The following is a 26,807-nucleotide window of genomic DNA, read 5'->3' on the forward strand; positions in this document are numbered from 1 at the left end:
TTCCCATGTTAATCGATTAGTTAATGACTTTTCCTTTAAATTAAGTATAGTATGATGTTGTTTTGCCCTGAGTTCTTCATCCTTAATCAATTGTTCAAACATTTGTATAGAGAAACTAGTTATTGTTTTATCTACAGACATCATATTTGAAGATAAATCATTGATTTTTGAAAACTGTGTTGGTTTATTGTTATTGTGAAGTAAACCATTAAAACTAGTTTCAAAATTGAAATCATTAATGGGATAATGAGCATTAGTCTGTTCATTATTTTGAATTGATTTGTTGGAACTCATTTTTTCTATATCACATAAAGAATCATTTAATTGTTCAAGAAGATTAAGTTCTGCTTTAAATTCATCATGAATTTCAGAAAAGTAAGGCCATGTTTTATTTATAGCATTAGCTTCACATTTTTTAAAATCTTTAGATATAGATACATTATGTGAGTTGTCATTGTTATAAGAACTAATTTTTGTCAAGCATTCTAAGTCACAATTCAATTTTTTCAAAACATGTTGACTACCTTCATTGTATGTAATATTTAATTTATCATTATTTTCTATTTGTAATTTTTTATTACTGATATTTTCTTCAGTAACATGATTCATAGATATACCATTCTGATCTGATTTAATAATCTCATTGGTTAATGAAGATTCATCATCATTTAAATGTTTTCGCTCATTACAATTAAAATTTGATAAATGTCTTGTGTCATCTAATTCTTCTTGAATATTACCCTCAACAGATTTATTGATATAATTTTTATTGTTAAAACTATTTGAAATAGTACATTCTTTCACTCTTAAATCAGCAATAGATTTAGAAAATTCCAAATTATCATTTTCTATTTCTAGTAAGCGATACTTACACTTTAATACAGAAATAAAATTCATAGGAGGTGGAGGTCTTTTTGAAGAAAATAATGATGACAAATTGTTAAAATCATCGGTTTGAGTTGATTCTGAAGAACATTTTTTCCTTGACAAGCATTGATTAAATAACAGTTCTTGAAACTCTACTGAATTATCAATATTTTGATTTATATCTTCATTCAATTTATTAGGCAACTTTAATTCAACATTTTTTTCATGATCAATATTTGGAGTATCAATAAACTTAGCACTCAAATTCATGTCAGATATTTTTTCATTACAAGTCACATCATTTTCAACTTGAAGTTTTTCATTGTGACAAATTTCTTCTGTTAATGACACTAAAAAAGAAAAATAATAATAATAATTTTTTACATAGAATCTTATGAAAATACCAACCATTATGTTCATTTTCATTTTGTATAAATGAAGTATCATTATTTTCTAGATTAGGTGTTGGAATATCAAATATTATACTATTATAAATTGATTGATTGCCTTTATATAAATCTTCTGGTTTGGTAACATCCCGTATTAGAGGTTCTATAAAAATTAAATACCAAAATTAAAATTATATACTGATTAAATGTAATACACTTTATTCAATAATAACATACTTTTTTCAATTAATTTTTTTTGTGTTGTACCTGTATTCTTAGAAAATGTTGGAATTATATTTTTTATCTAATGAGAAAAAAAACATTATTAGCAAATAATAAATTAAATTAAATTAAAATAACTACATTTCTAGTAATTTTTGAACTTTTATTATCATCATCATTCTGATCTTTAATTACATTTTTTTGAAAATATACAGGAGTTTTTGTTGTTTTCTTGTGACTTTTAAGTTTAGGAGGAGGTGACCATGTTTGATCAATCTGAAAATATGTTAAATAAGTAATGTGTAAATAAAAATAAAATGTTAATATACTTCTGGTTGATATATTTTTGATGGTATATTATTATGAGCAATCTGGGATTCATTCGTAACATGGATAATCTAAAATTATAATAATTTAATCAATTTTAATGTCAATATAAAATAGATTAATGATTAGAATACACCAGTTATTTTTGAAATTTAATATAAATGATAATTTTTTAAGTGTTAACAATTATTTATATTATTTTACTGTTTATGTACATAATTTCATTACTAATACATATTTTTAAATTACAGCAGCTTAGATAAATAAAAAAATAATACATTCAAAGATTTATAAATATAGGTAAATATTATGTGCTATTGTATACTATATTAAACCATAATAATGCATTTAAAATTATATTTTATGTACCTTTTTTTTGACAGAATCTTTGGCTACTTTTCTAATTGTTTTTTGTAACTCATCTAACCTTTTTTTTCGTTCTTCAGCAAACTTTTTTTTCTCCAAAATTGTATTTTTTTCATTTAATTGCGTTTTTTTAGCTGATTTTTGCTCATCAAATGAATTGATCAGTTTCCTTTTATTAACTTCATTTGTTTTTAATACTGAAACTAGTTTATCATTATAAAAAAATAAAGTAATAAAACACATGGATATATTTTTCATATTAATTATATTATTTATATATATTTCTAATCAGTATAAAATTAATGTTATAAATTATAAAATTAAAATATATTTTTTACAATGCCCAAAATTCCAAAATGAAAAATAAAAAGTTTAATTTAAATCATTAGTTACTAATACATATCATTAATACTAATTTAACTTACCATGACTATTAAGATGTACAGTTTCTTTAATCGTTGGAATTGAAGGTTTTATACTTGCTTGTTTATTAATTTGTACAGTATCCTTAATTGTTGGAATAGGTGGTCTTGCTTTTAGTTTACCAGTGTCTATCTCTATTAAAGCTTCAGCTCTATGAATTACACTTTTAGATTCTTTTAAACCGCATCCATTTCCTAGTATATTGATATTACTTTTCTCCCGAGAGGTCATTTCTCTAAATAATCATAAAACAAGTGTAAATAAGTTGGCTTATAACAATATGATATATAATGATTGATCATAATTCATCAGTCATTCAAAAATATGATATAAATTCATAATGATCTTGTAGCATTAAGTGAACATTTAATAAAATAAAATACCAATTATTATAAAATATTATTGAGATATACATAAATTTATCATATATTATTGAAACAACTTTATATTACTATTTAATTGAAAATTAATTTAAGTAACAGAAATAAAAAAAATGTTAGCATATTAATTTCTCAGATAATTATAATAATCAAAATGTTAATCAAACCATAAAACAAAAATAAATTCATTTATCGCAGTTAAAATACTTACACCAAACATAATAGAATTAATATAGTGTATACTGGTGTATTTTTCTTAGACTAAAACATAGATTATACTGAATAATAACACAGATATAAATAATAGTTATAATTATATATATATATATATGTGATAACAACACGAGATTAATAACGGACTATATATAAACTTAATATAAATATCTGTAAATATACCTACTTATATCTTAATTCATGCCAACGGATAAGATTATCCTTATCTTATCAGATTGTTATCAATATTTGATTTCAGAACCCATAGAGTAAGATTTCATTGAAGACAGCAAAACTAGCAGAGAAAATTATCGTACTTGGACTCTTCATGGGGGTAATGACCAACAGATTGGCTTCAGTTTTGATAGCAAATGCCGCCACTATCTTACTCTATATATTAGACAGACCCATAAGATTCTTATATTAACTATATTCAGAACACGAACACGATTAAAGATCAGTGTTGTCAAATATCGGATAAAAGTCCGAATGTCAGATATTTTTTCATTGAACAATTTTAGGAAAGTTAATGGATCGGACTTATTATGTTATTATCAAGATTATTGTGCATATTATATTTAGTTTTTATCCTGAGATCAACATGAGGTGGTTTTACATAGCAAGTCAAGGGATATTTTCGATTTGTATGGAATGGAGCTACGGGTACTGATACACGCGCAATCACTTGCGAGGGATTTTGTGATATCGAGTTGTGTAGTATTGTGTTAATTTGTTTTATTAGAGTTATCAATGTTTGGACGATGAAGAATTAGTTCACTTAACAGTAAACCATCTATTCAATTCAAAAATCCGCAAATAGGAGCTTGCACAAATAATGTTGATGGAATGTGGCGTCACATTTTTCATTTCGATTTTTTGAATTTTTTAACAGCAAGTACAATAAATAATTAAAATCTTTATGCATATTTCCATCTATCATAAAAACACAAAAAAAAAAAAAAATCGAAAATTAGTTTATTGATGTTTTTATCACAGATGATATCACGTATTTTTGAAATAATTACTGTTTTATAGTTTTTTTGGAATAACTTCCCAATTAATGATTTGTGAGAATTTTTGAATTAGACATTTATATCCAGTGTTAAGGGAATATTATTATTATTACATATTTTAAGGGGGAAATCGAAAAAATCGCGTAGGAACTAAACTGCATTTGTTCCGTATTTTATAATCGCAAATAAAAAATTATAATTTCAAAAAATTCAGAAATAGTTCATTTTCTACAGAACAAATGTGTTAATAGGTATGTTATTTTCGATTTGATCACATAATGCATTTTTCATAATATATATTTCATAATACATATTTTTTATTTCATAGTAAGAAAATTAATTTGGTATTACATTAATCAAACAATAAAAATTTTTGATTGATTTTTTTACATTAGAAAAAATACAAATTTTATTTTTGCAATGGTTGTGATTCAAGACGTTTTTCTATAGTTCATGTATTACCAATCCATCTACAAAAAATGAATGTTGACTTAGTATCTACAATGGAAACAGCAAATCTAATTATTTAAGTGTTTTGATAAAGGAAGTGCATATCAATGTAAAGTGAAGATTTCATGATTTATTTACTACAGCTGAACAACTTACCAAATAAATCAGAGAGGAAATCAACATTCCAAGGCTAACAACACAATTTCAACATTATAGAGAAAATTATGAGACAACAGTTAAAATATTTTGTCTTTGAGGTATAAATGACAAATAAACATGTTCAAAAAACACATTCAATAGATCTATTTTGTTTTATAAATTCATCTATTTTTAAGGAAAAATAATGTTTCAATAAAAACGATGATTCCCAATATAAGTTTAAAGCATAAATTGTTTATAAAGCACTAACAATAACAAAATTATGATATTACATATTTTTTTCATCTTATAAATATAAAATTATAGATAATTCAATACAATGTGTACTGTTACTGCACAATTAAGTAAAAGCTAATATGAGAAGTACAATAGTTTAATTGTGATATTAATAACTTAATATTATTTTTCAAAGTCACAAATACATATATTTAAGTACAAATGTATATAAAGAAAAAAATAGAAAATTACCATCACGAAAATAAACATATTTATAACTGAAAATAAAAATAAATAAAATAGGATTTTAAAACTTGTCAAAAAACATTTAATTTAAATTTCTATTATTTTGTTTTAGTGGTTTTTTTCTTTGACATACATTATATAATCAACGTACCATAAATTCAAACAAATCCAAAATGCTTGGTTTTTATGGCAATTAAAAGTTTATGCCTGAGTATAGTACGACTACTGTAAAGTGGTATATACAATCTGGAAATACAAGTATTAGCAGTAGGTAAATGTGAATCATCAGCTGGACGCATGGTGACACTAGGCATTGGTTGGAATCCTTCTTCTGAAGCTGGTAGAGCTGGTGATCCAGTCCAGAAATATACCTGAATACAAATACATACAAAATCATAAGATTATAAAAATCTGAAACAAAACTTTTATTGAATATTACCAAATCTTGTCTTTCAGATGGAGTCATCTTATCAACAATAGACCACAACCAGCGTTTAAATTTTATTTGTCGGTCACTAGTGGCAAGACCAGACTCATCGTTAAAACTTGTATATGAAATTAGTAATGGTACATTGATGTCACCAACTCCATTTAATAATAGTCTTAAATCTTCAGCAGTTAAGCCATCTAATGAACTCTCAGGAATTACATCAAATACACCAGATCTCAATGCCTAATAGAATAAGTATTAATTTAAATTAATTATTAAAAAAAAATATTGAGTAATAAATTCAAACTCACAAAGAATGCTTTTTGTTGGGTTTTAAACATTCTAAACTCTGCGTATCTTCTAACATAATCATAAACATTATTGGGTGTCACTTCAATATCAACACCACAAGTAACTAACTCTACACTTCCTCCTCCTTCTTCTGGGCTTAGATCAATGCTAAAAAATTAGATTTTATATACCACTAAGCTTTTATTTCTGGGATTAATATAAAAATTAAATGATATACCTGAAATTTAAATCAAATGTTGAAAAAGATGAATCTTTATCTTTTGACTCAGCATCTAGTACAAGTTGTCGAAGGCTTTCGTACATAACTGGATCAAAAAATGCTAGATCATGGAATCTAATAGATCTTCCAAGAATAACTTTGAGAACATGGCGATTAAAATACATAGGACACAATTCATTTTGCAAAAGGCATAGTCCAATCAATCTAAATAGTTTTTTTTTTTTAATATAAATTAATTAATAATTACATCAAAAATAAATTCAAAATATACCTTCCAGTATTTCTAAATGCATTTAGACGCTCATAAGAAGCTTTGCCTTGCCGAGGAGAATAAAATCCTTGTTTTCCAGGACAATAAAATAATGGCATATTGTCATCTAAATTTTCTTCAGTTACATTTTCTTCTGCAATATTTTCTTTAGCAGGTGTAACAGGTTTAGAACCATGTTGTTCTGACAGACTTAGGAATAAATCAACATCTTCTGTAATACATTTCTTATTATAAAAAATTGTACTCAAAAATGCATTAAAATAAAAATACCAAGAAGACTATCAGCTGGGGGTAGTGGATGAGCAACATCAAGTGCTGACATTTCAACTGTTTGCATTAATAATGCAATAGCTTCATTCACACGCATTCTTAGAGCTTCTTCAGATGCCAGTAAAGTTAAAAGTTGTGCAGGTGATAGTTCTAAGAGCATTCCAGTAATTTTGCTGGCTAAACTTGGCCTAATTTGAATAATCTACAAACAATTTAATAGGATGACATTTTTATTTCAATAGTTCAATTAGATATTATCCAAAGATATTTAAAATTAAAATACCTTTGGATACAGACGATCACCCAGCTGTTGTTGATGAGGAGTAAGATGAGAATTAGGATTACTATCATTTGATCCAGAATTAGGAACAAATGAACGAGCATCAACAGAAAGAATGCGTCGTTGTTCACGATCATTTCGCTCAGAACGTCTAGATGGTACACGTGGTGATAATGGACCAGCATGTCTTATTCTAGTAGATTCAGTACGTTCACGATTTCTCAAACGTTGAAGAACAGTATACTGTGAGTATCGACCACCAACTTGAACAGATTCAAGATTGGGTAATTTTTCACTGGATAGAAGAGCCTAAATAAAAGGAAATTTAAAAAATTAAGTATTAAATAAGTATATTTTATATATAAATAAAATAATTTTAAATTTTACTTCAGCTAAAGCAGTATAGAATGATCTAGCAACACCTGAGCCTTCTCCAGGTTCATCTTTAAATGTTACTTTTACTCTATTTACTGCTAAACATGGATGTGTACTAGATGTTCTGCGATGATATGAATTATATTGATTATTTAACTCTTTGAAAGTCATTAGTATCAATTGATTTCGATCACGTTCTAACTGTTAACATTAATTGTGATCAGTTAAATAACTATAAATACATAATAAATCACTATATTATAAGATAATATGAAATATTTACTTTTGATAGTGTTAAATCACGATTTTGTTGATTTCTTAATTTTTCCATATCTCTACGAAATTTTGCTTCTTTAACCGGAAATCCTCCAAGTTCAGATACAACTGATCCAGGCTCTAAACCAACATCTTCCATAAATACACGACCAAACAGGTCTAATGTCAAGCGCCAACGGCCTAACAATAGATCATGAGATACACTTTCTCCCAAACGACTTCCCCTTTAAAATGAATAACAAAATTATAATAAATAATAATAAAATAAAACGATATAACAATATGGATATATTAAGGACATAAAAAAATATTTTACTTACTTATTCATAGGTTTGATAGTATCATTGTTTGGATTTGAAATATGGTTGTCTTCATTAACATCGGTATTTGATTTAACTTGTGTAGAACTTGACTATTTATAAATAATAGAAAATATACTTTATACATCAATATTTTAATACATTAATTTTTACATTAAAATATTATCAAAATTATTCTTATAGTTTATAATATTAAATAAAAATAATGATTGGTTCAATGATAATTGTTTTATTTTAGTTACTAATTTTTTTAAAATCGCTGATTAATTAATTTACTTGTATATTTTTAGATAAGCCACCAAGAAAAATATTAACTGATAAAAACAGAACTTTAATCATTGACTAACTAACTCCTAATCACTGACAAAAAACAAAATAGTAATCAAATTTAAAGATTTATTCAGAAAGTTATTAAACAGATCACCTCACAACAATGAAATTGAAGAAATATATATCAAATAATGGAATAAGAAATCAAAGAACATACTCAAAACAAGATTGATGTGGCACAGTTGACTGTTTCAAATATAATAAGACTACATTTGACAGTAGTGTGGTAGCAGAATTATAAAAAAGAGAAGGATTACTGCTAAGGAAGAAATTAACTGAAATTATAAGATATGTATGAAAAGTAGAAATAATCCCAGACGATACACGACTAAATTTGTACTATATATAAAAAAAGAAAACCTGACAATAAAGGAGAATTATAGAAGTAACTCTTTACTTAATGTAGGTTATAGTTATTCATATAATTATGGTTATCTTAGAAAAAATAAATATATAAAGTCAGACATTAACAGAAGTTACCAATGTAATTTCTGAAAAAGTAAGTTAACCATCGACCACATATTTTTAAAGACAAATTATGAAGAAATATTATTAATTCAACAAGAAATTACTTTTATTATTTATAGACATCAAAGCTTATGATAGCATAAGTAGAAATAATTAATGGAAAGGATTAGAACTACTCATAATAATAAAGTATATAAATTAAATGAAAATATATAATGAGGAGACAATCTGTTAAATACCTGATTGCACCCATTTGTATTCTTAAAAAAAAGCAAGAGAAAATTAATAATATCTGAGAGAAAAATAATCTGGAACATATATGAGCCATAATTCAATCAAGAAACAAATATCTACAAATGAAGAAACGAGGAATTAGAGAAATTTTACAACACACCAAATAGCTTAGCGTTTATAAGGAATAAATAACTAAAACTATTTGGACAAACTTTGAGGACAGATGAGCAACTAATAAAAATTTTTTGTAGAAAAAATTAACGAAATAAGGCCTCTAGGAAGACCAAAAACCTGACAAATCGATATAATAATTATCTAAAGAAATCTTAGAGAGAATCAAAGAGATCCAGAGACTTAAAAGAAATAGACCAGAATGTACACTGTGTTGGCTTATAACAAAGATGAATCACAAGACCTCTTGAAGGAACTGATGGTTCTTAATGGACCGGCAGGCCATTATCTAAAATCCAATATTTAAAATTTGATAGCGACAACATTTACAAAAACCAGTTTTTAATGAATAATTAATTCATTAAATAGAAACATTAGATTCGTTATTTGGAGATAAATGTATGTGGTACGTGTATTTAACAATAAAGGTCATAGTTCTTAAAAATATTTCGTTAAACAGAAAATTTCGTAAGATGGAAATTTATTATATAGAAGATTCACTGTACTAGGGAACTTTTAATTTTTAAACATAAGTATTAGAATTAAAATACAAATATTATAGGTATAAAATTGGCAATTGATATTCAGAATTGTTAAAAGAATTAAAGAAAAATTATTTTTTAACTGAAATGTTATAATACTTACAGAAGTTGACGGAGTTCCACCAGAAGGAGCTCTCACAATAACACTTTTAAGCATAGGCGATGTTGTATCAGTAGTAAAAATACTTGGTGGTACAATGATTAAGTCTCGATCTTTTTTTGTATCAGCTAGAATTTAATTTACTTAATAAATTATAAAATATTTTTTAAACTCTACTTACTGTCAGGAATTGGTTGTGAAGTGTCAGACTCATCACCAGGACCAAATAATACATTCAATTCATTCATTCTTTCAATCACTTTAGCTTTAATAGAAAGATCTTCTGGCTCAGTATCATGCCCTAAAATTATAATGATACAAATTAAGTGATAAAACAAACAGGGACGCACACTCAACTGTTGCAAACAATCATCTTGTTATAATTAATTTAATTGTAGTAATTACATAATAAAAAATTAATAATTTAATGGAATTGAGTAAATACAATGAAAAGTACTTAGTAAAAACTGAGTAGTATTTATCTCAAACAATATGTTTTACGAATAAATATATGAATGAAAAATATAAATAAATACACAATGAATAGCAATGTCAAATATTTTAAATTATTTATAACAAGATAAAAGCAAGTCTAGATATACTAGTTCTTAACACAGTGAAGTCCGCTGAAAAATGTTTTTATCTGTTACTAGAAAAAAACATTAAATGCAATGCATATGATACAAAGGTGAAAAATTGCATTATAAAAATTTGATTCTCAGCAGTATTTGAAAAAATTCAAATTTATTCAAAAAATTTAGGATTCAAACTCAAAAACAATAATATTTGAACTCCCAATATTTGACATAGATTTGTCAGTGGACATCAGTATGTTAATATATTAATGTATATTTAATTCATATAATAGCAACACTTGATGGAAGCAAACATTGGATTTTACCATGATAACAAATCGAGTGATCGGCTAGTTGAAACAGTTACTGTTTGCTTAAGATTGCTATTACATGTAAAAATATATTCCATTATATTAACATTATTTTAAAAATATTGTTACTTCTAATTATGAAATCAATTTTATAATGTAACCTCAGACACAATTATTATTGATAATTAAATTTAAATAAAATATTTATATTATTAATTTACTGATTAGAAATGGGTAGTATTCTATTCAATATTTAATCCACTAATTCATATTTTTCGAAAAACAAAAAATTTAATTTATATAACAAAAAAAAAATAATGTAAAAAAGATGTTAAAACATATAAACTATTCACATCACTTTGAAATTTGTTAAATTATAAGGATACTATTAACACTAGATCAAATAAAGTTTAAAAATGACAACATTTTAATAAATTACCAAAAATAACCGATATCTGAGTTACACAATAAAATAAAACTACTCTATTCTACCAACTTTTTCTTTCATGTTCTTTGGGTAACTGTTCACTTCCATTATCGCTACGACTGGATAAACTAAGCCTTGATGGCAGACCTTCCAATGATCCATCTATAGGTGCTACAAAATGGATCATGTTTTTAAATAAAAAAATATTTTTTCTTCACCAATATAACTTATGACTCATTATATATTAATATATTATAAGAATTTACAATACCTGAAAGTTTTGGAGAACCAAACAAATCTTCTTTGCGAGCATTTGGTTGTAGTAAATGTGGCTGATCAGCCAATGGCATAGCTTGATATATAGGTGTTTCAAAAGGATCTGGTGGAGGACATCCTAAACATAAAGTAGAATCTGATCGTTGGAAAAATGCATGACGACGACCTCTGCTTCCAGAATCTAAGTCTACAAATCTTGGAGTTGACGTTTGAGTAATTGGTGGTACAGTAGTATTAATTTCTTCATCATTTTCTTCATTATCATTTTCATCCTAAACATTTAAAAATATTAAATGATATAAAAAATTCTTTATTTAAAATAAAAATAATTAATTAACAAAAAAATCAAATTAATAAATTTGGAAAATATTTTAACACTTAAGAGTAAAAACGCATATTAATTAATAATTAAGGCTATGGATTTCTAGCTTTTTTATATTTGTCTATAGAAGTCGTAGAAAAATTTTAGTGATGTATAAATATGTTTTATAACACAAGGAGGCTATATTTAAAAATATATTTAGCATATTTTGTTGTTATTGTATATAACTGCGTATTGGATTATATAAGACAAATTAAGAGCATATAAGTACACATTCAGAACATTTTTATATTTGTTATAATGATATAGAACATAAACTAATTTCCAAATATTAAGTAAATAATATAATATCAGGTGATTCACTAACTGGCAGATAACACAGCAATGCATGCAGGAAATTAGTATGTAAACTTCAATTATCCATGATACATTTTCATTATTTTAAGATGTCAGAGAAAAAAATTAAGAAAGCATTTAATATTTGAAATTTTTATTAATTAATTAAATTATCAATTTTTTAATATTTTATACATTCATTTTTTAAAGCATATTTTAAAAACATAAATGCATATATATTTTAAGGTTTTAGGGATTTAAAGTACTAGAAGTTCTCAGTCCTAGTAATTAGTTTAAAATAATAACTAGGATAAAGGATTTGAAGCATTTGCATGTGTTTAGCACATTCACAAGAATAGCATAGTATTAAACAAATGTTTCATACTTTCACAAAACTAGCCTTGAAATTATATTTTGCATAAAATGCTATTTCAAATTTTTTTAGGGCATATCTTTCTCATTTTATACTTTTAAATGCAATTTTTAAATAATTTTTCTTTTATCAATACTTTTCTGTCAACATTTTTATTTTTTCTAATATACGACCAATATATATTTGAATTAATAAAAAAAAATGGTAATCATCCTATAACAGTATGGTTGTAAGTACACACATATTATTCCTACAAATACGTCTTAAGGGTCACCTAGATTAAATTTATTTTATTTTTTAACAGTAAAAATGTTGTCTATATCACACAATTTCTGATAAAAAAATTTCATTGGCTTCTGTCAATCATTGTTCTTTAATAATTTATTATTTTTATCATTCAGTCTTAGTTCTGTTGTCTACGAATGTGTGTCTATTTATACTTAGTGTCAAATCTTAGTCTTTGTGTACTATATTAACATTAAAATGCCAAAAATAAACAATCTTTTAACAGTCAATTAAAGAGTTATTTATGGAAATTTGGTGTTCATGTGTTTTCAACTAATGGTTAAATTGTATACCAAGCATGTTTAACCCACGGCCCGTATTCTGCCCACAAAAGTATTCCAACCGGCCCGTGACGATTTGATAAAAATTAGAAATTTATATAGGTTTAAAAAAAATAATTATTTAAAATTTATTTTATTTTATTACGTTTTTAAAAATTACAAAATATCTTATAATTTTTAATTTTAATATAAAAAAAAAATGATTGAATTTTAGAATATTAATAGATATAAATTAGTATGAAATTTGGGCTTGTTTTTCTTTAAGTTCAATATTCGGAGTGAAATATGCAACGCCAAATCTTAATAAAAAGTGTAAGTGTTCATCAGTCAATCGCAATCTTTCTGAATATTTTGCATAATTCATGTGTGAAAATGTTTGTTCACCAATATAAATAGAAATAAATAATGTAAAATAATGTAAATATAAACATTGATAATTCTTTTATTTTAAGAAATCATCAGTAAGGGTCTTATATATTAAATCTGTGTTTTTATCTGTGATTTCTTTATATAAATCTTTCAAATGATTATTTATTTTTAAATCAAAAAGTTCAAGTTGAACAGTTTCTTGAACATAATTTGAAATCTTGAAAACAGTTTCAAATTCTATTGATAATTTTTTTAACATACTCACACAATTATTTGTTGAAACATTAATAAAGAATTGTTTTATTTCTTGACACATTTTAAAATGTAAAAAAATTTAGTTTTTAAAAAGTTGTAATTTTATTTCAAATGATTTTACATCACCCATAAGCTCGAAAATAGTTTTAGTTATAAATTTGATAAGTGAACAAAGATAATATTATATCCGATAATGTACAGTATATATCCCTAATGTTTTAATATATCTATTAACTATTGAATATTTTATCGAAATTAAAAAAAAAAATGATATATAAATATAAATTTTGAATGTGGCCTACAAATCGAAAAAAGTTGGGCACACCTGTTGCATACTATAAGTATTGTGATTTTAAAGTATGATGTGAAAACAATTTATGTTACGCAACATTTACTGATTTTTTTTTTAAATAAATTATATTAAAAAAATATAAGAACATATTTTTAGTCCTTATTATAGGGTTTATAAGTACATATGCATTTGCATATTTAGTGCTTTTGTAAAGCCACAAGTCCTCCGCCCTAATAATAAACAATTAATAATTAACTTTATTACTTTAAATACAATTAATATAATACAAATTGTATTATTATTTTAGACAAGATATATCAAATGTTTATGAATCGAATATAGGATATAGAATATGTAAGAATAAAAATTAATTTGAAGATTACATTTTAAAATTTATATTAAAGTAACATTTATGTTACTAACCTGATCTATGATCCAAGGTTCTGTTTCAACTGATTCTGACAACATAGGAGGAGTTAATGCTTGACAATTAACAGCAGCTGTATCAGCTCGCATATAATAAACTAAAGCATCCAAGACATAAGCAACATGTTTTAAAGAAGAAACATCTAATACTGGCAAGGAATCTCCATGTTCATTACTATGAGCTCTCATAAGAGATAAACAATATGATATAAATTCACGTCGAGGTTCTACCGTTTGATTATTATTACTATTAGAACCTAAAAAAAAATTCATGTAAAAATTGATGAGTAAATTTTATAATTTAAATAATACCTATTCCAGAAGATGTAGTAGGTAATGTATTAGTAGTATTAGATGTTGTTGTTGAATGTAAAGGATGTCTTGGATGTTGTGGATCAGATGACTGAGTAAGTGAAGCACCAAATCTAAGTTGAGCTTCTGTAGAATCCATGATAGCCATTAACCAATCCCAAGTGGGTTTAAGTGACTTTTCAATTATTATCTAAGAATTGTATTAATATCAATAATCATATTCAAGTACATAAAAAATATTTTACACAAATTAAAATTTAAATATTACTTGTAAATTGTAGTTATCTTGTACGGATGTCCGTACTGGTATTGGTAATGACGGTGGATCATTGATAGAGGTCACTAATAAATCAGCTATTTGTCGTATAACTACTGCAAATGCTCTAGCCAAACTAGAAGCTGTAGTTGACATAGTGATTGAATCATTAAGACCAGCTGCTGCAGAAGCAGCAACTGCAGCAGCAGCAGCTGCAGCTGCATTATTGCTTCCGTTACCAGAATTATTGGTACTATTACTAACTGCAGCAACAGCAGAACGCCTCAATGATGAAGGATCTATGAAAACTAATGAATTACCAGAGGCAACTCTAAATCCTAAAAATAAAATTTCAGATTGATTCATTTTTAAATTTAATAATTAAAACAAAAAGTATTCATAAAAAATAAAATTGTAGATTGAAGTAACATTGTACACCTCTTTGAATGAATTTTTATTAGAAACTATAATACACATATATATATATATACATACCAGTTGCTGAACGTGTTGTAGGATCACGATTTCTGATAGCCCACTGCATAGATTGGGGTGCTAAATTAGTCCTGTGCCCTTGCCCAGAATTTGTACTGTAAAATAAATCAAAAAGATAATTTAAATAGCATTTTAAAATATATTTATTAATATAAAAATAACATACGCTCTTCTTTCTAATTGATCTTCAGACACAAGAAATTCTTCAGTCTCTAGTTCATCTGTTTCTCCAGCTTCCGATTCTTCCCCATCTTCTTGCTGGGTCGATTCCCCAGATTCATCATCAGTATCTGAACCAGCAGTAGCTCCAGTTTGGACACTTCTTTGACCACCACCATCTTGATTACTTTGATCAGAATCAGAATCAGTTTCAACCAACATATCTTCGGTGTCAGACTCTGGCTGATTCGAATCAGAAATTCTGTTAGGTCCTAAATCACCTCGATTTTCTAGTCCACTACCCATAACATCTTCTGTATCACTACCTTCACCATCATTATCTAAATAAAATACCATAACATGCTATTTTTAGATTTGATTATATAACAATTATATTTATTTTCATGTCAGTGAATCATTAAGTATTTATAGTTTTCATATGCTTCAAAAAATATATATATACTATATAATAGAGATTATAATTTCTCATGGTTTAAATTATGTAAAAAACATAAATGTCTTTTTAATAATTATCAATGCAAATAAATTAACATACTTAAAAATAATGGATTTAAAACAAATAATTAAAATATCAAAAACAAAATGAATGAAAAATATTTATATTATTAGAAATCTAGACGTCTACTTAACTATAATATGATCTATTTAAATAACAAATATCAGCAAAAAATAATAAAAAAATACATACTGTCAGCCATCTCATCTTCTAATTCAATGTCAATTGGAGGTTGATCATTTTGGGACTGACCCCGAACATTAGAACCTTCTAAATGATCAGATGACGTCATGTTATTTGGAGCCATAGGCTCAACAAAAAATATTTCTTCATAACTCTTAAAAATATAGAAGATATTAATACTAATATAAATTAACATTTCTTTTTATATTTAGTACCTGTTGATCTGGATTAGAATTGGATAAAGTAAATGGAGCAGTAGGTCTAGCAACACCAAGACGAACTGGTGCTATTAAACTTTCAGCTGTTTCACATAATTCTTCAACAGAAAGTTTCATCATTGATTGAAATATACGCCTGGCACGAGCAAATGGAGAGGATAAATTTCCAAGCCTATGTAATTCAAAAAATTAAATTTTAAAAAAAACCAAGTTTAAAATTTAAAATTAATTTCTACTTACATTCGTCGTTTATTATTTTGAGGCGCTAATTCAACACTATAAACAACAAACACACGTATAACAGATCTTATAAAACGACGAGCTATTGTATTTACTTCAGCTGAATTAGACAATGAACTATGAAGTTCTTTAACAATAGTTGTAACTAACGCATCAACCATCTAAAAATATAATTATTATATTAATTATATAATAGTTGCTCTTATTAAATAATTATAGTTAAATTTACCATAAAAGAGCTTGTTAAAACCTCAGCATTGCATTTAAAAAGTAAACAATGCATGAACTTATCTAAAAATGTAGTTCCAGATTGGTTTTTTAAGTATGGTTGATCGCTTAATTTACTTTCAGAATCATTTTTTACACCAGACATGATCATAGCTTTAACTGCAGGCCAATCGTTAAGTAATCTTTCTAATGCTTTACGACTAAATCTTGGTGGTTCTAAATCATGATCAGGCATATCCATTTCTACAATAATAAACTACATGTCATTTTTTCTGATTGCATTTAAATTTATTTGATTTAAATATTACCTATGTCAGACGATGGTGTTTTTCGAGCTGCTCGCTGTCTTGATGATCTATTATACTGACGTTGTTCATTTGTTTGCCGCCCAACAGTTTGTACCAAAAATAATAAAATACTCTCACCTCTAAAATATTGAAAAAAATTAAAAATATTATTATTATTATTTTTTTCTTTTGTATAATATATAAATAATACCTGGAGTTGTAATGAGTCACTAAATCAGTTTCATTAATTAACCTATTAAGTAACTGAAATCTAGATAATTGATTCCCTTGCACTAGAGCTTTACAGCGACATTTTTCCCAACAATCACAATACGCAGTAGGAGATGTTCTTTTTAATTTACAATCATGACCTCGGTGACAAACACGAGCACATTCTGTACAGCAGCATAATGATCCAGTTAAACCACATGTGCGACATTCAAATATATCCTAATAGTCAATTGAATAGAAAAATATTTAATTAATTTAAGCATATAATAATAATACAACATTCTCCAACATTATCAACTACTGTCAAATATATTTTTACATAAAATATAGAATAAAATAATTAAAATAAAAAAAGTTATTATATAGTCACATAAAATACCTGATTAATATGTTCAGCTCCAGTCCAAGTAAAACTACATGTATCATTACAACAAAGCACATGCAATGGACTATAATCTGGATTTGATCCAGGAGGATAAACCATAGAAGCTAAAACTTCTTTAGCTTTAAGGATTTTTTCTTTATCACTATCAATATACAATGATCTATCAGTATACCACATATGAGTTTTATAAAGAGATGACATAGGTGAAATAGGTGGTGGAGGAGGTGGAATAGTAAAAAATCCTAAAATAAAAAAAATGTTAATAACATCTATTTTGTTAAACATATAATAAGCAAATAAATGAAAAATTTACCTTTAGAAAAATCATTTGGTTGTTGTTGTGGTAATCCTCCAGCTATGGGTAATGACCAAGGATGTGGTAATTCAAAGTTATTAATTGGTGAATTCTTAAACAGAGGTACTGGTTGAGTACCAATTTCTGGAGTTATTTTGCTACAATTAGGAGTAGATGATCCTGTTCCTGCAGCTGAAGATCTCCAAGCACTCATAACATTTTTGATTGCATGTTCTTGTTCGGTTGAAGAAGAACCTTGAATTTCACATGTAGTTGGTGGAATAACTACTTTAGCAACAACCCGATGAATAGTATCAAGTAAAATAATAGCAGCAGGATATGCTCTAACAGTTACAGCTAACATAAATGGTGTCAATCCTTGAGCATCTCTAAAAGAATAATGTTAAAATTTATTTAAGAAAATTTCTTATTTTAGATAGGGATAATTATTTAACTATAATTTAAATAACATTTAATTTTCTACATCATAAATATAAGAATCAACTTTAAAAATATTAAAAAATTAAAAATAAAATATGGTATACAAAAAATAAAGTATTAGTGTGTCCAAATATTAGTATAGTTAAAATTTGAATCAATAAACATTAAAAATTTCAGCCAGAAATGTAATAAAAAATAACGTACTTAGCAGTTAAAAGATCCAATAAATAGGGTGAAAATATATTAGATTCACAGAGAAGCCTTAAAATCGCTAAAGCATTATTTCGCCTTTCAGCTGTAGGATTAACGGTAAGAGCAGATTGAATTGATTCTTCATCATTTTGTAATACAGTTGTTGGTTGAGTTGTAGCATTAACTGGCTCATGCCAGGGTTCTGGAACAGTACCTGGAGGTGGTGCGTCCTCATTCATTTCCATTGGTTCAGAATCTGATGAATTATTTGTGGTATCTAATGATTCAATTGTAATATTAACTTATGTTGCATTGTAGTTAATAGTCATAATATTTATAATTACTAGATCTAACAGCAGCTGAAGCCCGTCTCATCATCTCTCTTAAACTAAATGTTGATCGGACACCAAATGCTTTTTGAATTACATTCAAAGTATCAACATTAGAATTCGATTGATTTGGTAGATTATCTCCATCTAAAAGTAAAATCATTACATAAACCTTTAATCTAATAACTAATATTTTTTTTAAATAACACCTTCTAATTCTTTATTTGATATTGGTGCACAAACTGAAACACAAGCATGTAAAAGATTACGATTCCCATCACATCGCTCAGCTAAAATTTGTGATAAAAGTTCGCCATTATCTAAAAATGTGATAAGGTAAGACTGTTAGAAAGTTTATTTCAAATAAAAACAAAATACAATTTTAACAGTGCATACCATTTTCAACTGACAACTGCTGTACCAACATTTTAACAGACTCAAGATTTGACTTCAATATTCTAGACATTAATATTTGCTGTTCTACATCTAGAACTATAATTGCAGTAACTGCTTTTGCATGAGGAGAGGTAACAGTATATGAACCAATACCAATACACCTTACAGGTCCTAAATCTAACCACTGGGGTTCTCTCATTGAATCAGTACTATCCTTAGCTAACGGATAGATAGTTCGATTACCATCACGTAAAATACATATGTTATCTTTACTCTGGAATGAAAACAAAAAAATATATTATAATTTGCTTTTAATAATCATTAAATATAAATAAATAAAAAAAAAAAATTACTTCAGCAGTACATAAAATTTGCATATTATCGGGGCTCAAGCCTATTAAAGCACTTGCATCAACTGGAAATGGACTATCTTGCTCTATTTTCCCACTTGTTATATTGAACTTCACATAACTGATTTTAGAACCATTTTTTACAATTGCATGAACACCTTAAAATAATATAGTAATTACTAATAATAATTAAACATTAATAAAATAACGTACCTTGACCATCAATAGTTAAAGTTAAAATTTGATTTCCATTATCAGTAGGAAAATTTATTCTTCTTGGTGTTCTTTGAAAACAATCTGGTACTTTGCTTGCAACAGCTACTTTACATACCTATATTATAAATAAAAGTATATGATTTACACATCTAAAATATATATGGTTTAGATCTTCATTCATTAAAAATTTTAACCTGTAGATCATCTTTTTTCATTAATCGAACTTCATGTTGGTCCAGCATTTTGATAATGTTTGTTACTACATCTTCATTTACAGGAGCTGTAGGATCTTTATCTTTAGGAAATATTCCTGAAACATCTTTTGAGACACATGGGAATTTAACTGCAGCATATGAACCATCCACGTGAACAACACGACCTTGATAAATTAAAAATATATATATATATATATATATAAATGTATTTATTTATTACAATAATATAATATATCAATACCAATGGGCAAACTTTTTTGGTCTTCAACAAATACAACATCTTTTAATGGCCAATCTTCTTCTATGTTTTTATCATCTTCAAGACCTTTCATTGTCACCTTTTTAGTCCTCTCTGAATGATATTACCAATGTTAGTAATATTATTTTTAATCATAAAATAATTAATTATTTAACTAACTTGAACTTTGAACAGTGCTTCCGGTATCACTGCAAGTGCTAGATGCCGGAGAGGGAGGAGGTGGCATGTCGATTCTATCTGCTGTTTCTTTACTTTTTTCAATAGGTGTAGATGACTTAGAGGAACTACTGTTAAAGTTTTGAGATTGAAATATCTGAGGTGGAGTCAAAATTTGGAATCTACAAATATCAGCATATGACCATGCCGAATTTAATAGCTGACCAATTTTAGGCTCACCACCATATAAGGTAATACCTACATCAATAAACATATAATTTAAATAACATATAACTAAGTTTTAAATAAATAAATAAATTTAATAATAAAATTTTGAACATACCAATAGCTCCTGGTTGATAAAGTGGACTATTTTTCATACAAACTTGACTGCCAACTATAATATCAGAATTTAAATTGTTTGTCTTTTGTTTTCTAGCTTTAGTGCGGTATTTATCCCAAATTTTGCGCCTTTGGTTGAATGGTAGTACTCCCCTAGTAGGATATAACATATTTTTTATTTTATAAAATTATTCATAAATTAGAAAATAAATATTATACATACCACCAATAAAGTGCTCCACTTTCTAAACGTGCGAGTGTATACAGTGGGCATGTATGGATAGAAACTATATGATCAATAACAAATTCGCTATAAAGTTGAGCAGGGTGTTCAAGTTTAGATGCAGTAGCAGCATGAGTAAGACTTTCATCCATCCATGTAGCTACTTTATTGGATTCTGTTACAACAGAAACTCGTATAATAGTACCAGATAGAAGAGTTACTTTTTCATTAGTTAAACCAAGAAGAGCAGCTTTTGGATGATGTATATTGCTCTGCAAAATGCATTATGTTATTTTAAATTTAAATATATTGTCAACTATATAAATTACATCTAAAGTTTTATAAGGTTCAGCATCTTCCCATTTCCATTGATAAAGTTGTCCTCCTGCTGAAAGAGCAATTAATTCTGAATGAATTGCAGCAATTTGTATAAACTTAACATTTGGTTCAGGCCAATATTCTGCATCATTAGATAACCACAAGGGGTTGCCAGTATTATTATCCTTTTTTTTGGAGTCTGCGGAAAATTCAAAAGTTCCAACGTTAGAGTCCTTCTTTTTAGATTCTACAAAAAAACAAAAAATTAAAAACATGATTTAAATTGAAAGCATAACTTAAATATCTTTAAATTAAATTAATAATTACCTGTATCTTTATCCCAGGCTGAATCACGTAGAGCTCCTTCAAGCCACTGCTGTCTTTGTCTATGTTGTTGTTGTCCATAGCAATGACGATCCCTCCATCTCGTAAAACTGTCACGATCAATAGGTCCCGAGTTACGATCACTAGAGGAACTATCATTAGCGCTATTGCTTACACGGTCACGATCACCCAACCTTCTAGCACCACTCCTACGAAATGTCAACACGGGTCTAAAATCATGTAGATAACCAATAAAACTAAATAAAATGCAATACACTATATCACATTTACCTTCTAGATGATGAGTAAGAAAACATATCTTCCGAGAAAATGGCATCAGCATCAATAATAACAGAATGGTCAGAATGAAAACCTCCACCATCCAATAAAGACATTAAATCTTCAGGAACATAGGAGTCTCCACCAGGTCCACTTCCAACTTCATCACCACCTTCTCCATCACCTTCTTCATCATCACGCGACAAAAGGTTGTTGACAGCCAAATTCACATCCAAATTTGTTCGCTGTAGTTCACGTATTATTAAATTTCGACTTTTACCTTGCAACACAACTTGAGCTTGGGCTACAAGCTCTTCTGGTACAAATTGCGCTGGCATAACTGGACGACCACTAGTTATACTACCACTCATTATTACACCACTACCAGATGATCTAAATAAAAAAAAACTTCAATTATTTACTAAAATGTCTTAAGTTATACTTAAGTATAATATTTAAATATATTAACATTTACCTTGATGTTCCACGGAATGTTCCAGATCTCATGATACGAGCTCGTCTGGTAAGGTGGCGTGTGGCAGAACCCAAATTGCCTCCTCCTCCACCACCCCCTCCACCACTACCACCACTACTGGACTTTGAAGGCAACTTGTTTGCATCCCCAGTAGATCTAGATAAATCCAATCTTTCAGCAACCACTGTGAAGGGTATTCGAGCCACTCGGCCATCTTCAAATAATAAACCAATATGATATGGTCCAACAACTATTTGTTTGATTGGAGATTTTATATTAGACAGAACAGGATAAGACGATGTATTCCCTGAAATACATCTATTCAAACGTTCCGAAACTTCTTTGAACCTAAACAAAAAATATAAATTACAATTAGTTATTAAAAATAAAATGTATCTATATATTTAAAAAATAAATATACCTGAAAATCAAATTGAATAATAAAATCTAATTAAAAATATATAATAGACTTGAATTAAAAAAAATAAAAAAAATAACTTTATATAATAATCTGATTTTAAAACTTTTTTTGTGATACAATAATCCACATATAATTCTACATACAAAACATTTAAGAAAAATTGGATTGTAAGAGTTAAAGAATAAAAAAATCCTGTGTTCAAAATTATCACAAAATAAAATAAATTATTTAAATTTATCATAGTGACACAGTAAAATGTTAATGGAAGTTATATAATTTTAGACTTTCATATTGAAATGGTAATTACATAAATTAAATAAGGATTTAGAAAAAAAAATTATCATTCTTATTTTAAAATATACAAAGGATTAAAACTAAGTTAAGAAAAGCTGTTTTAAATATATAAATTATTTGTTAATAAACAACTAAATAATTAAAAATAATATTAACTCTAGGAATGCTGAATTATTTTTTCATTTTTAGTGTTTGAGAATATTATGAAAAAAATGTTGGACCAAAATTTCTAAATTTAATCAGTACATTCACAAATTAAATACACAAGAAATATTTTTTAACATTAGCCTTAACAACTGTAATATAAATCTACTTCAAATATTAGATACTTACTAATACATTAAAAAAAAAAAATGTAACTTTGATAAATATTACAATATCTAACAAGAATTCAATAATGTATATACGGTATATACGGTAATACAAAATTAAAAATATCAAAGTTCATCAAATAATTTAAATAATAACATAAGTACTCCTAAAATTAAAGAACATTTTTTATGAATAACATACTGAACTGTAAAATAAATAATAAAATTATAATAAATTTAGGAAGGTTATAAAATATTGGTCAATAAAGAAATCAAAAATAAAAATAAGGAAAAAAATAAAATGCTCATCGACTTTAAATTATCCTAAATACATTAATTATAAGAATATTAAAAAGTATCAAAAATATATAGAGTAATAATCAAATTTTGGTGATTATCAGTTAACCAAGTTGTTAATTATTACATATGAAGGCTAATTATAATTTTAACATAATACAGCTAAAATAAATGTATATATCCTTATTTATAATAATCTATACCTACAAATTATAAATGTACTGATAAATTATGTTTAGGAATTAATGTAGTTTAGCTAGCTATTTTAAGCAATTTTTTTTCTTCAAAAAATGTATTTTAACATGTAGGTATAATCAGATGGTACTTTTTAAAAAGTTAGTCTAGCTTCCTTTAGAAATCATAGTCAATAAATCTATTGCCAAATCAAGTATACATATAGGTAAAACACATTACACTTGTTCAACATTTATGTTATATAATCATATGTATTATGTATATAACTAAAATTAATCTGCAAATCTACTTGCTATGCAGAGTGGTAACATTTCGGTTTGATAATCATCAATTGTAGATACATTAACAAAGCAACCATACTCACTTGAATTAGCTTGTTTGGAGGAGGACTCATTGCACGAGTCTAACCAAACAGATAACAATTCTCAATTTATTATGAAAAACCACTTTAAATGTAATAAGATAAATTCATACCATAAAAAATTAATACGATAGGACATTTTTGATTTAACCAAAATATCAAACATCAAACACTCAAGTTTATAAAATAAATATATTATAATTTTAGAAAATTTTTTAAGGTTTTAGACCATTTATGGAAATTGTCAGAATTTTTTGGAAATTACCATAATGCATTAAAAAAACAAAAATTAGTATTTTATTTTCTTGTAATAACTTAGGAGCTAAACACATTTATGCACATATTTATTTCAAATAATTGAATAAAGAACCATAAACATAAAACCAATTTTCACCGAGGAAAACAGACAAGAATACTTGAACATACATTAATTTATTAACTTATTCATGATTTTATGTAAGTTTAAATACATTTTACATGAAGAACATACTGCAAAAATGAAAAATGAAAAAAAAAAGAAATAAGAAAAAATACATTTTTTAAGGAATTCGTTGCAAACACGTTGATATTGTATTTAATTGATAAGGAAGAATTAAATTAACCTCATCACCTAAACATGATATGCCACAAATAAATCGAAGGGACGATGCGACAAAGAAATTCTGAACATGATGTAAATTATATATATATATATATGTATCTATTATATAATTATATAGATATATTACCACAAGAAAGGATATTTGGCATGCTAAGTGTATGTGCGTGTACACACATACATCCGTTTTAAACATTGTATCATTAAGGACGTGAGATACGTGAGGAACGGTATATTATCTAGAGATCTAGAGAATGAATTTTCCACGAACACAAGGACAATAGTCATCAGATACTATAGTAAGATTCACCACACCCAACGGGTAAATCCGAGTACGCTCGAAGAAAATGAGAACGCGAAAGGGATCGCGATGGGGCCCCGGAGTTAGCACACAGAAATTGCTGGCTGGTTTGCTTGTTCTCGGAGATCGGGAAAGTATCGTCATTAATTGTACACGCGTAATTACACTGTGTATGCGAGATGGTCTTTCAATATTTATACACATATGTGCTACGCGTGTATCCGCGAAACGTACGTGACTTGGTTGTACCTGTCATTTAATTGATCGTCTGTTCCAGGGGCTGGATGTACGATGAATTGCAACGACGACATTAATTACGGTCGGTAGTCCGGATAACGCGGTGTCTGTGGTCGGCATGCGTCAACGCCAACCGCCGTTGGACGAACGCCTCGCGCACCGTTTATTCGAACGAATTACAGCACAGTAACAGCAGCAGTCGGGGGTTGTATTCGGATATACAACGAGCGAATGAACCAAACGGACCGGAGAAAATGAATGCGTGATGGAGGAACACACACGCAGCAGCAGTGCATCAAACGAACACGGCATATAACACGCACGCACACGCACACTCTATGTATAAATGTATAATAACACATACACGCACATACGCACGTTCAGCCGATGAGATATGCTATCGCCATTTTTGATGATGAATATAAGAGGGGCGCTGTACTGGCACCGCCGCGCTGGTGGTGCGAGACCGAACAACAACCATGCTGACAGCAGCTGGTCTCCAGTGCGGTTACCAGCACTGATAATATATTCGTTTGCTGCTGCGTTCTCTCGATTAGGAGAAACACATAATGCTAAGCATTTCTGACTGGTTACCATAGACTCTATACCAGGGATGGCCAACCCGCAGCTCATCTTTGAAAGTTTGCGGCTCGCGAGATTTATCAAACATTCACAACAAAATTTATTTTTGTCCCAATATAATATTCTGGAATGACTGCATAACACGGAATCCGTATCATTAATAACGTATCGTAACAAACATTCATAAACAAAATCTTTATTCTCAAGTATTGTCATAAAAACAGTGAATTACATTCGATCGCATGCGCTTCCGCACCGACAATTTAAAGACTTCTTGAAAGAATTGGATTCAGAATGCGGTGATTAAAACAATAATAATGCATTCTGTTTAAAATGTTCACTCTAAATTTTTTTTGAATTGAGGCAAAATACTGATATAATCAAATAGCCCAATCAAAATAAACTTAACATACTCAAACTCTACGTTTCTCCTATTCTCACATATGCTGGCTCTTCCTGTGCACCCTTTATCGGTCCCAATGTCTGGAGAC

General features: G+C 27.4%; 3 protein-coding genes across 6 annotated transcripts in view; all 3 read right to left on the reverse strand.

The window, feature by feature from the left end:
• The window catches only part of LOC112681953 (centrosome-associated protein 350-like), an 11,433-nt gene extending 9,907 nt beyond the window's left edge, over window positions 1–1,526 (reverse strand). The window contains exons 1-3 of the mRNA XM_025552336.1: window positions 1,494–1,526; window positions 1,276–1,419; window positions 8–1,217 (exon numbers count right to left, since the gene is read on the reverse strand). Of these exons, the coding sequence (XP_025408121.1) occupies window positions 8–1,137 (1,130 nt within the window). The 5' untranslated portion in view covers window positions 1,138–1,217; window positions 1,276–1,419; window positions 1,494–1,526. The remainder of the gene's footprint in view (window positions 1–7; window positions 1,218–1,275; window positions 1,420–1,493) is intronic.
• Window position 1,527: 1 nt separating this feature from the next.
• LOC112681954 lies at window positions 1,528–3,326 on the reverse strand (the record flags this gene model as incomplete). The annotated part of the gene is made up of 6 exons (XM_025552337.1): window positions 3,186–3,326; window positions 2,597–2,829; window positions 2,175–2,374; window positions 1,808–1,876; window positions 1,674–1,754; window positions 1,528–1,560 (listed from the first exon to the last, which is right to left on the reverse strand). Coding segments are annotated over exons 2-6 (612 nt in total), but the record flags the coding sequence as incomplete, so codon positions are not given.
• Window positions 3,327–5,362: 2,036 nt separating this feature from the next.
• LOC112681989 (E3 ubiquitin-protein ligase UBR5) lies at window positions 5,363–26,138 on the reverse strand. 4 transcript variants are annotated; one of them, XM_025552399.1, is made up of 43 exons: window positions 25,747–26,137; window positions 22,720–23,067; window positions 22,257–22,637; window positions 21,969–22,174; window positions 21,653–21,888; window positions 21,324–21,595; window positions 21,102–21,253; window positions 20,762–21,016; window positions 20,585–20,695; window positions 20,323–20,507; window positions 20,126–20,243; window positions 19,916–20,070; window positions 19,563–19,836; window positions 19,376–19,486; window positions 19,182–19,313; window positions 18,850–19,114; window positions 18,223–18,593; window positions 17,904–18,151; window positions 17,505–17,743; window positions 17,315–17,433; window positions 17,008–17,249; window positions 16,779–16,939; window positions 16,536–16,710; window positions 16,330–16,474; window positions 15,628–15,961; window positions 15,462–15,556; window positions 14,979–15,304; window positions 14,711–14,900; window positions 14,396–14,655; window positions 11,455–11,731; window positions 11,253–11,354; window positions 10,052–10,171; window positions 9,874–9,998; window positions 8,026–8,117; window positions 7,713–7,929; window positions 7,442–7,630; window positions 7,058–7,363; window positions 6,775–6,976; window positions 6,505–6,715; window positions 6,231–6,437; window positions 6,013–6,160; window positions 5,711–5,944; window positions 5,363–5,642 (listed from the first exon to the last, which is right to left on the reverse strand). In XM_025552399.1, exons 1-43 carry the CDS (start codon window positions 25,806–25,808, stop codon window positions 5,430–5,432), a joined length of 8,811 nt encoding a protein of 2,936 aa, XP_025408184.1. In that variant the 5' UTR covers window positions 25,809–26,137; the 3' UTR covers window positions 5,363–5,429. The 4 variants fall into 4 exon arrangements, with proteins under 4 accessions (XP_025408184.1, XP_025408185.1, XP_025408183.1 ...); XM_025552400.1 differs by having other exon boundaries at window positions 21,653–21,840; window positions 21,969–22,195; XM_025552398.1 differs by having other exon boundaries at window positions 21,969–22,195.
• Between the last annotated feature and the right edge of the window lie 669 nt (window positions 26,139–26,807).

This window comes from Sipha flava, unplaced genomic scaffold (assembly GCF_003268045.1).
Source record: "Sipha flava isolate LNK unplaced genomic scaffold, YSA_version1 1_pilon_pilon, whole genome shotgun sequence".
Classification (NCBI taxonomy): domain Eukaryota; kingdom Metazoa; phylum Arthropoda; class Insecta; order Hemiptera; family Aphididae; genus Sipha; species Sipha flava.

Coding starts and splice junctions, on each gene's coding strand:
- LOC112681989 (XM_025552398.1), bottom strand. CDS start 25,808: ATGTCGTCGTTGCAATTCATCGTACATCCAGCCCCTGGAACAGACGAT. Junction 15,557..15,627: donor GATCAATTAGAAAGAAGAGC/GTATGTTATTTT, acceptor TTTATTTTACAG/TACAAATTCTGGGCAAGGGC. Junction 10,172..11,252: donor CAAAGAACATGAAAGAAAAA/GTTGGTAGAATA, acceptor TTATAATTTTAG/GGCATGATACTGAGCCAGAA.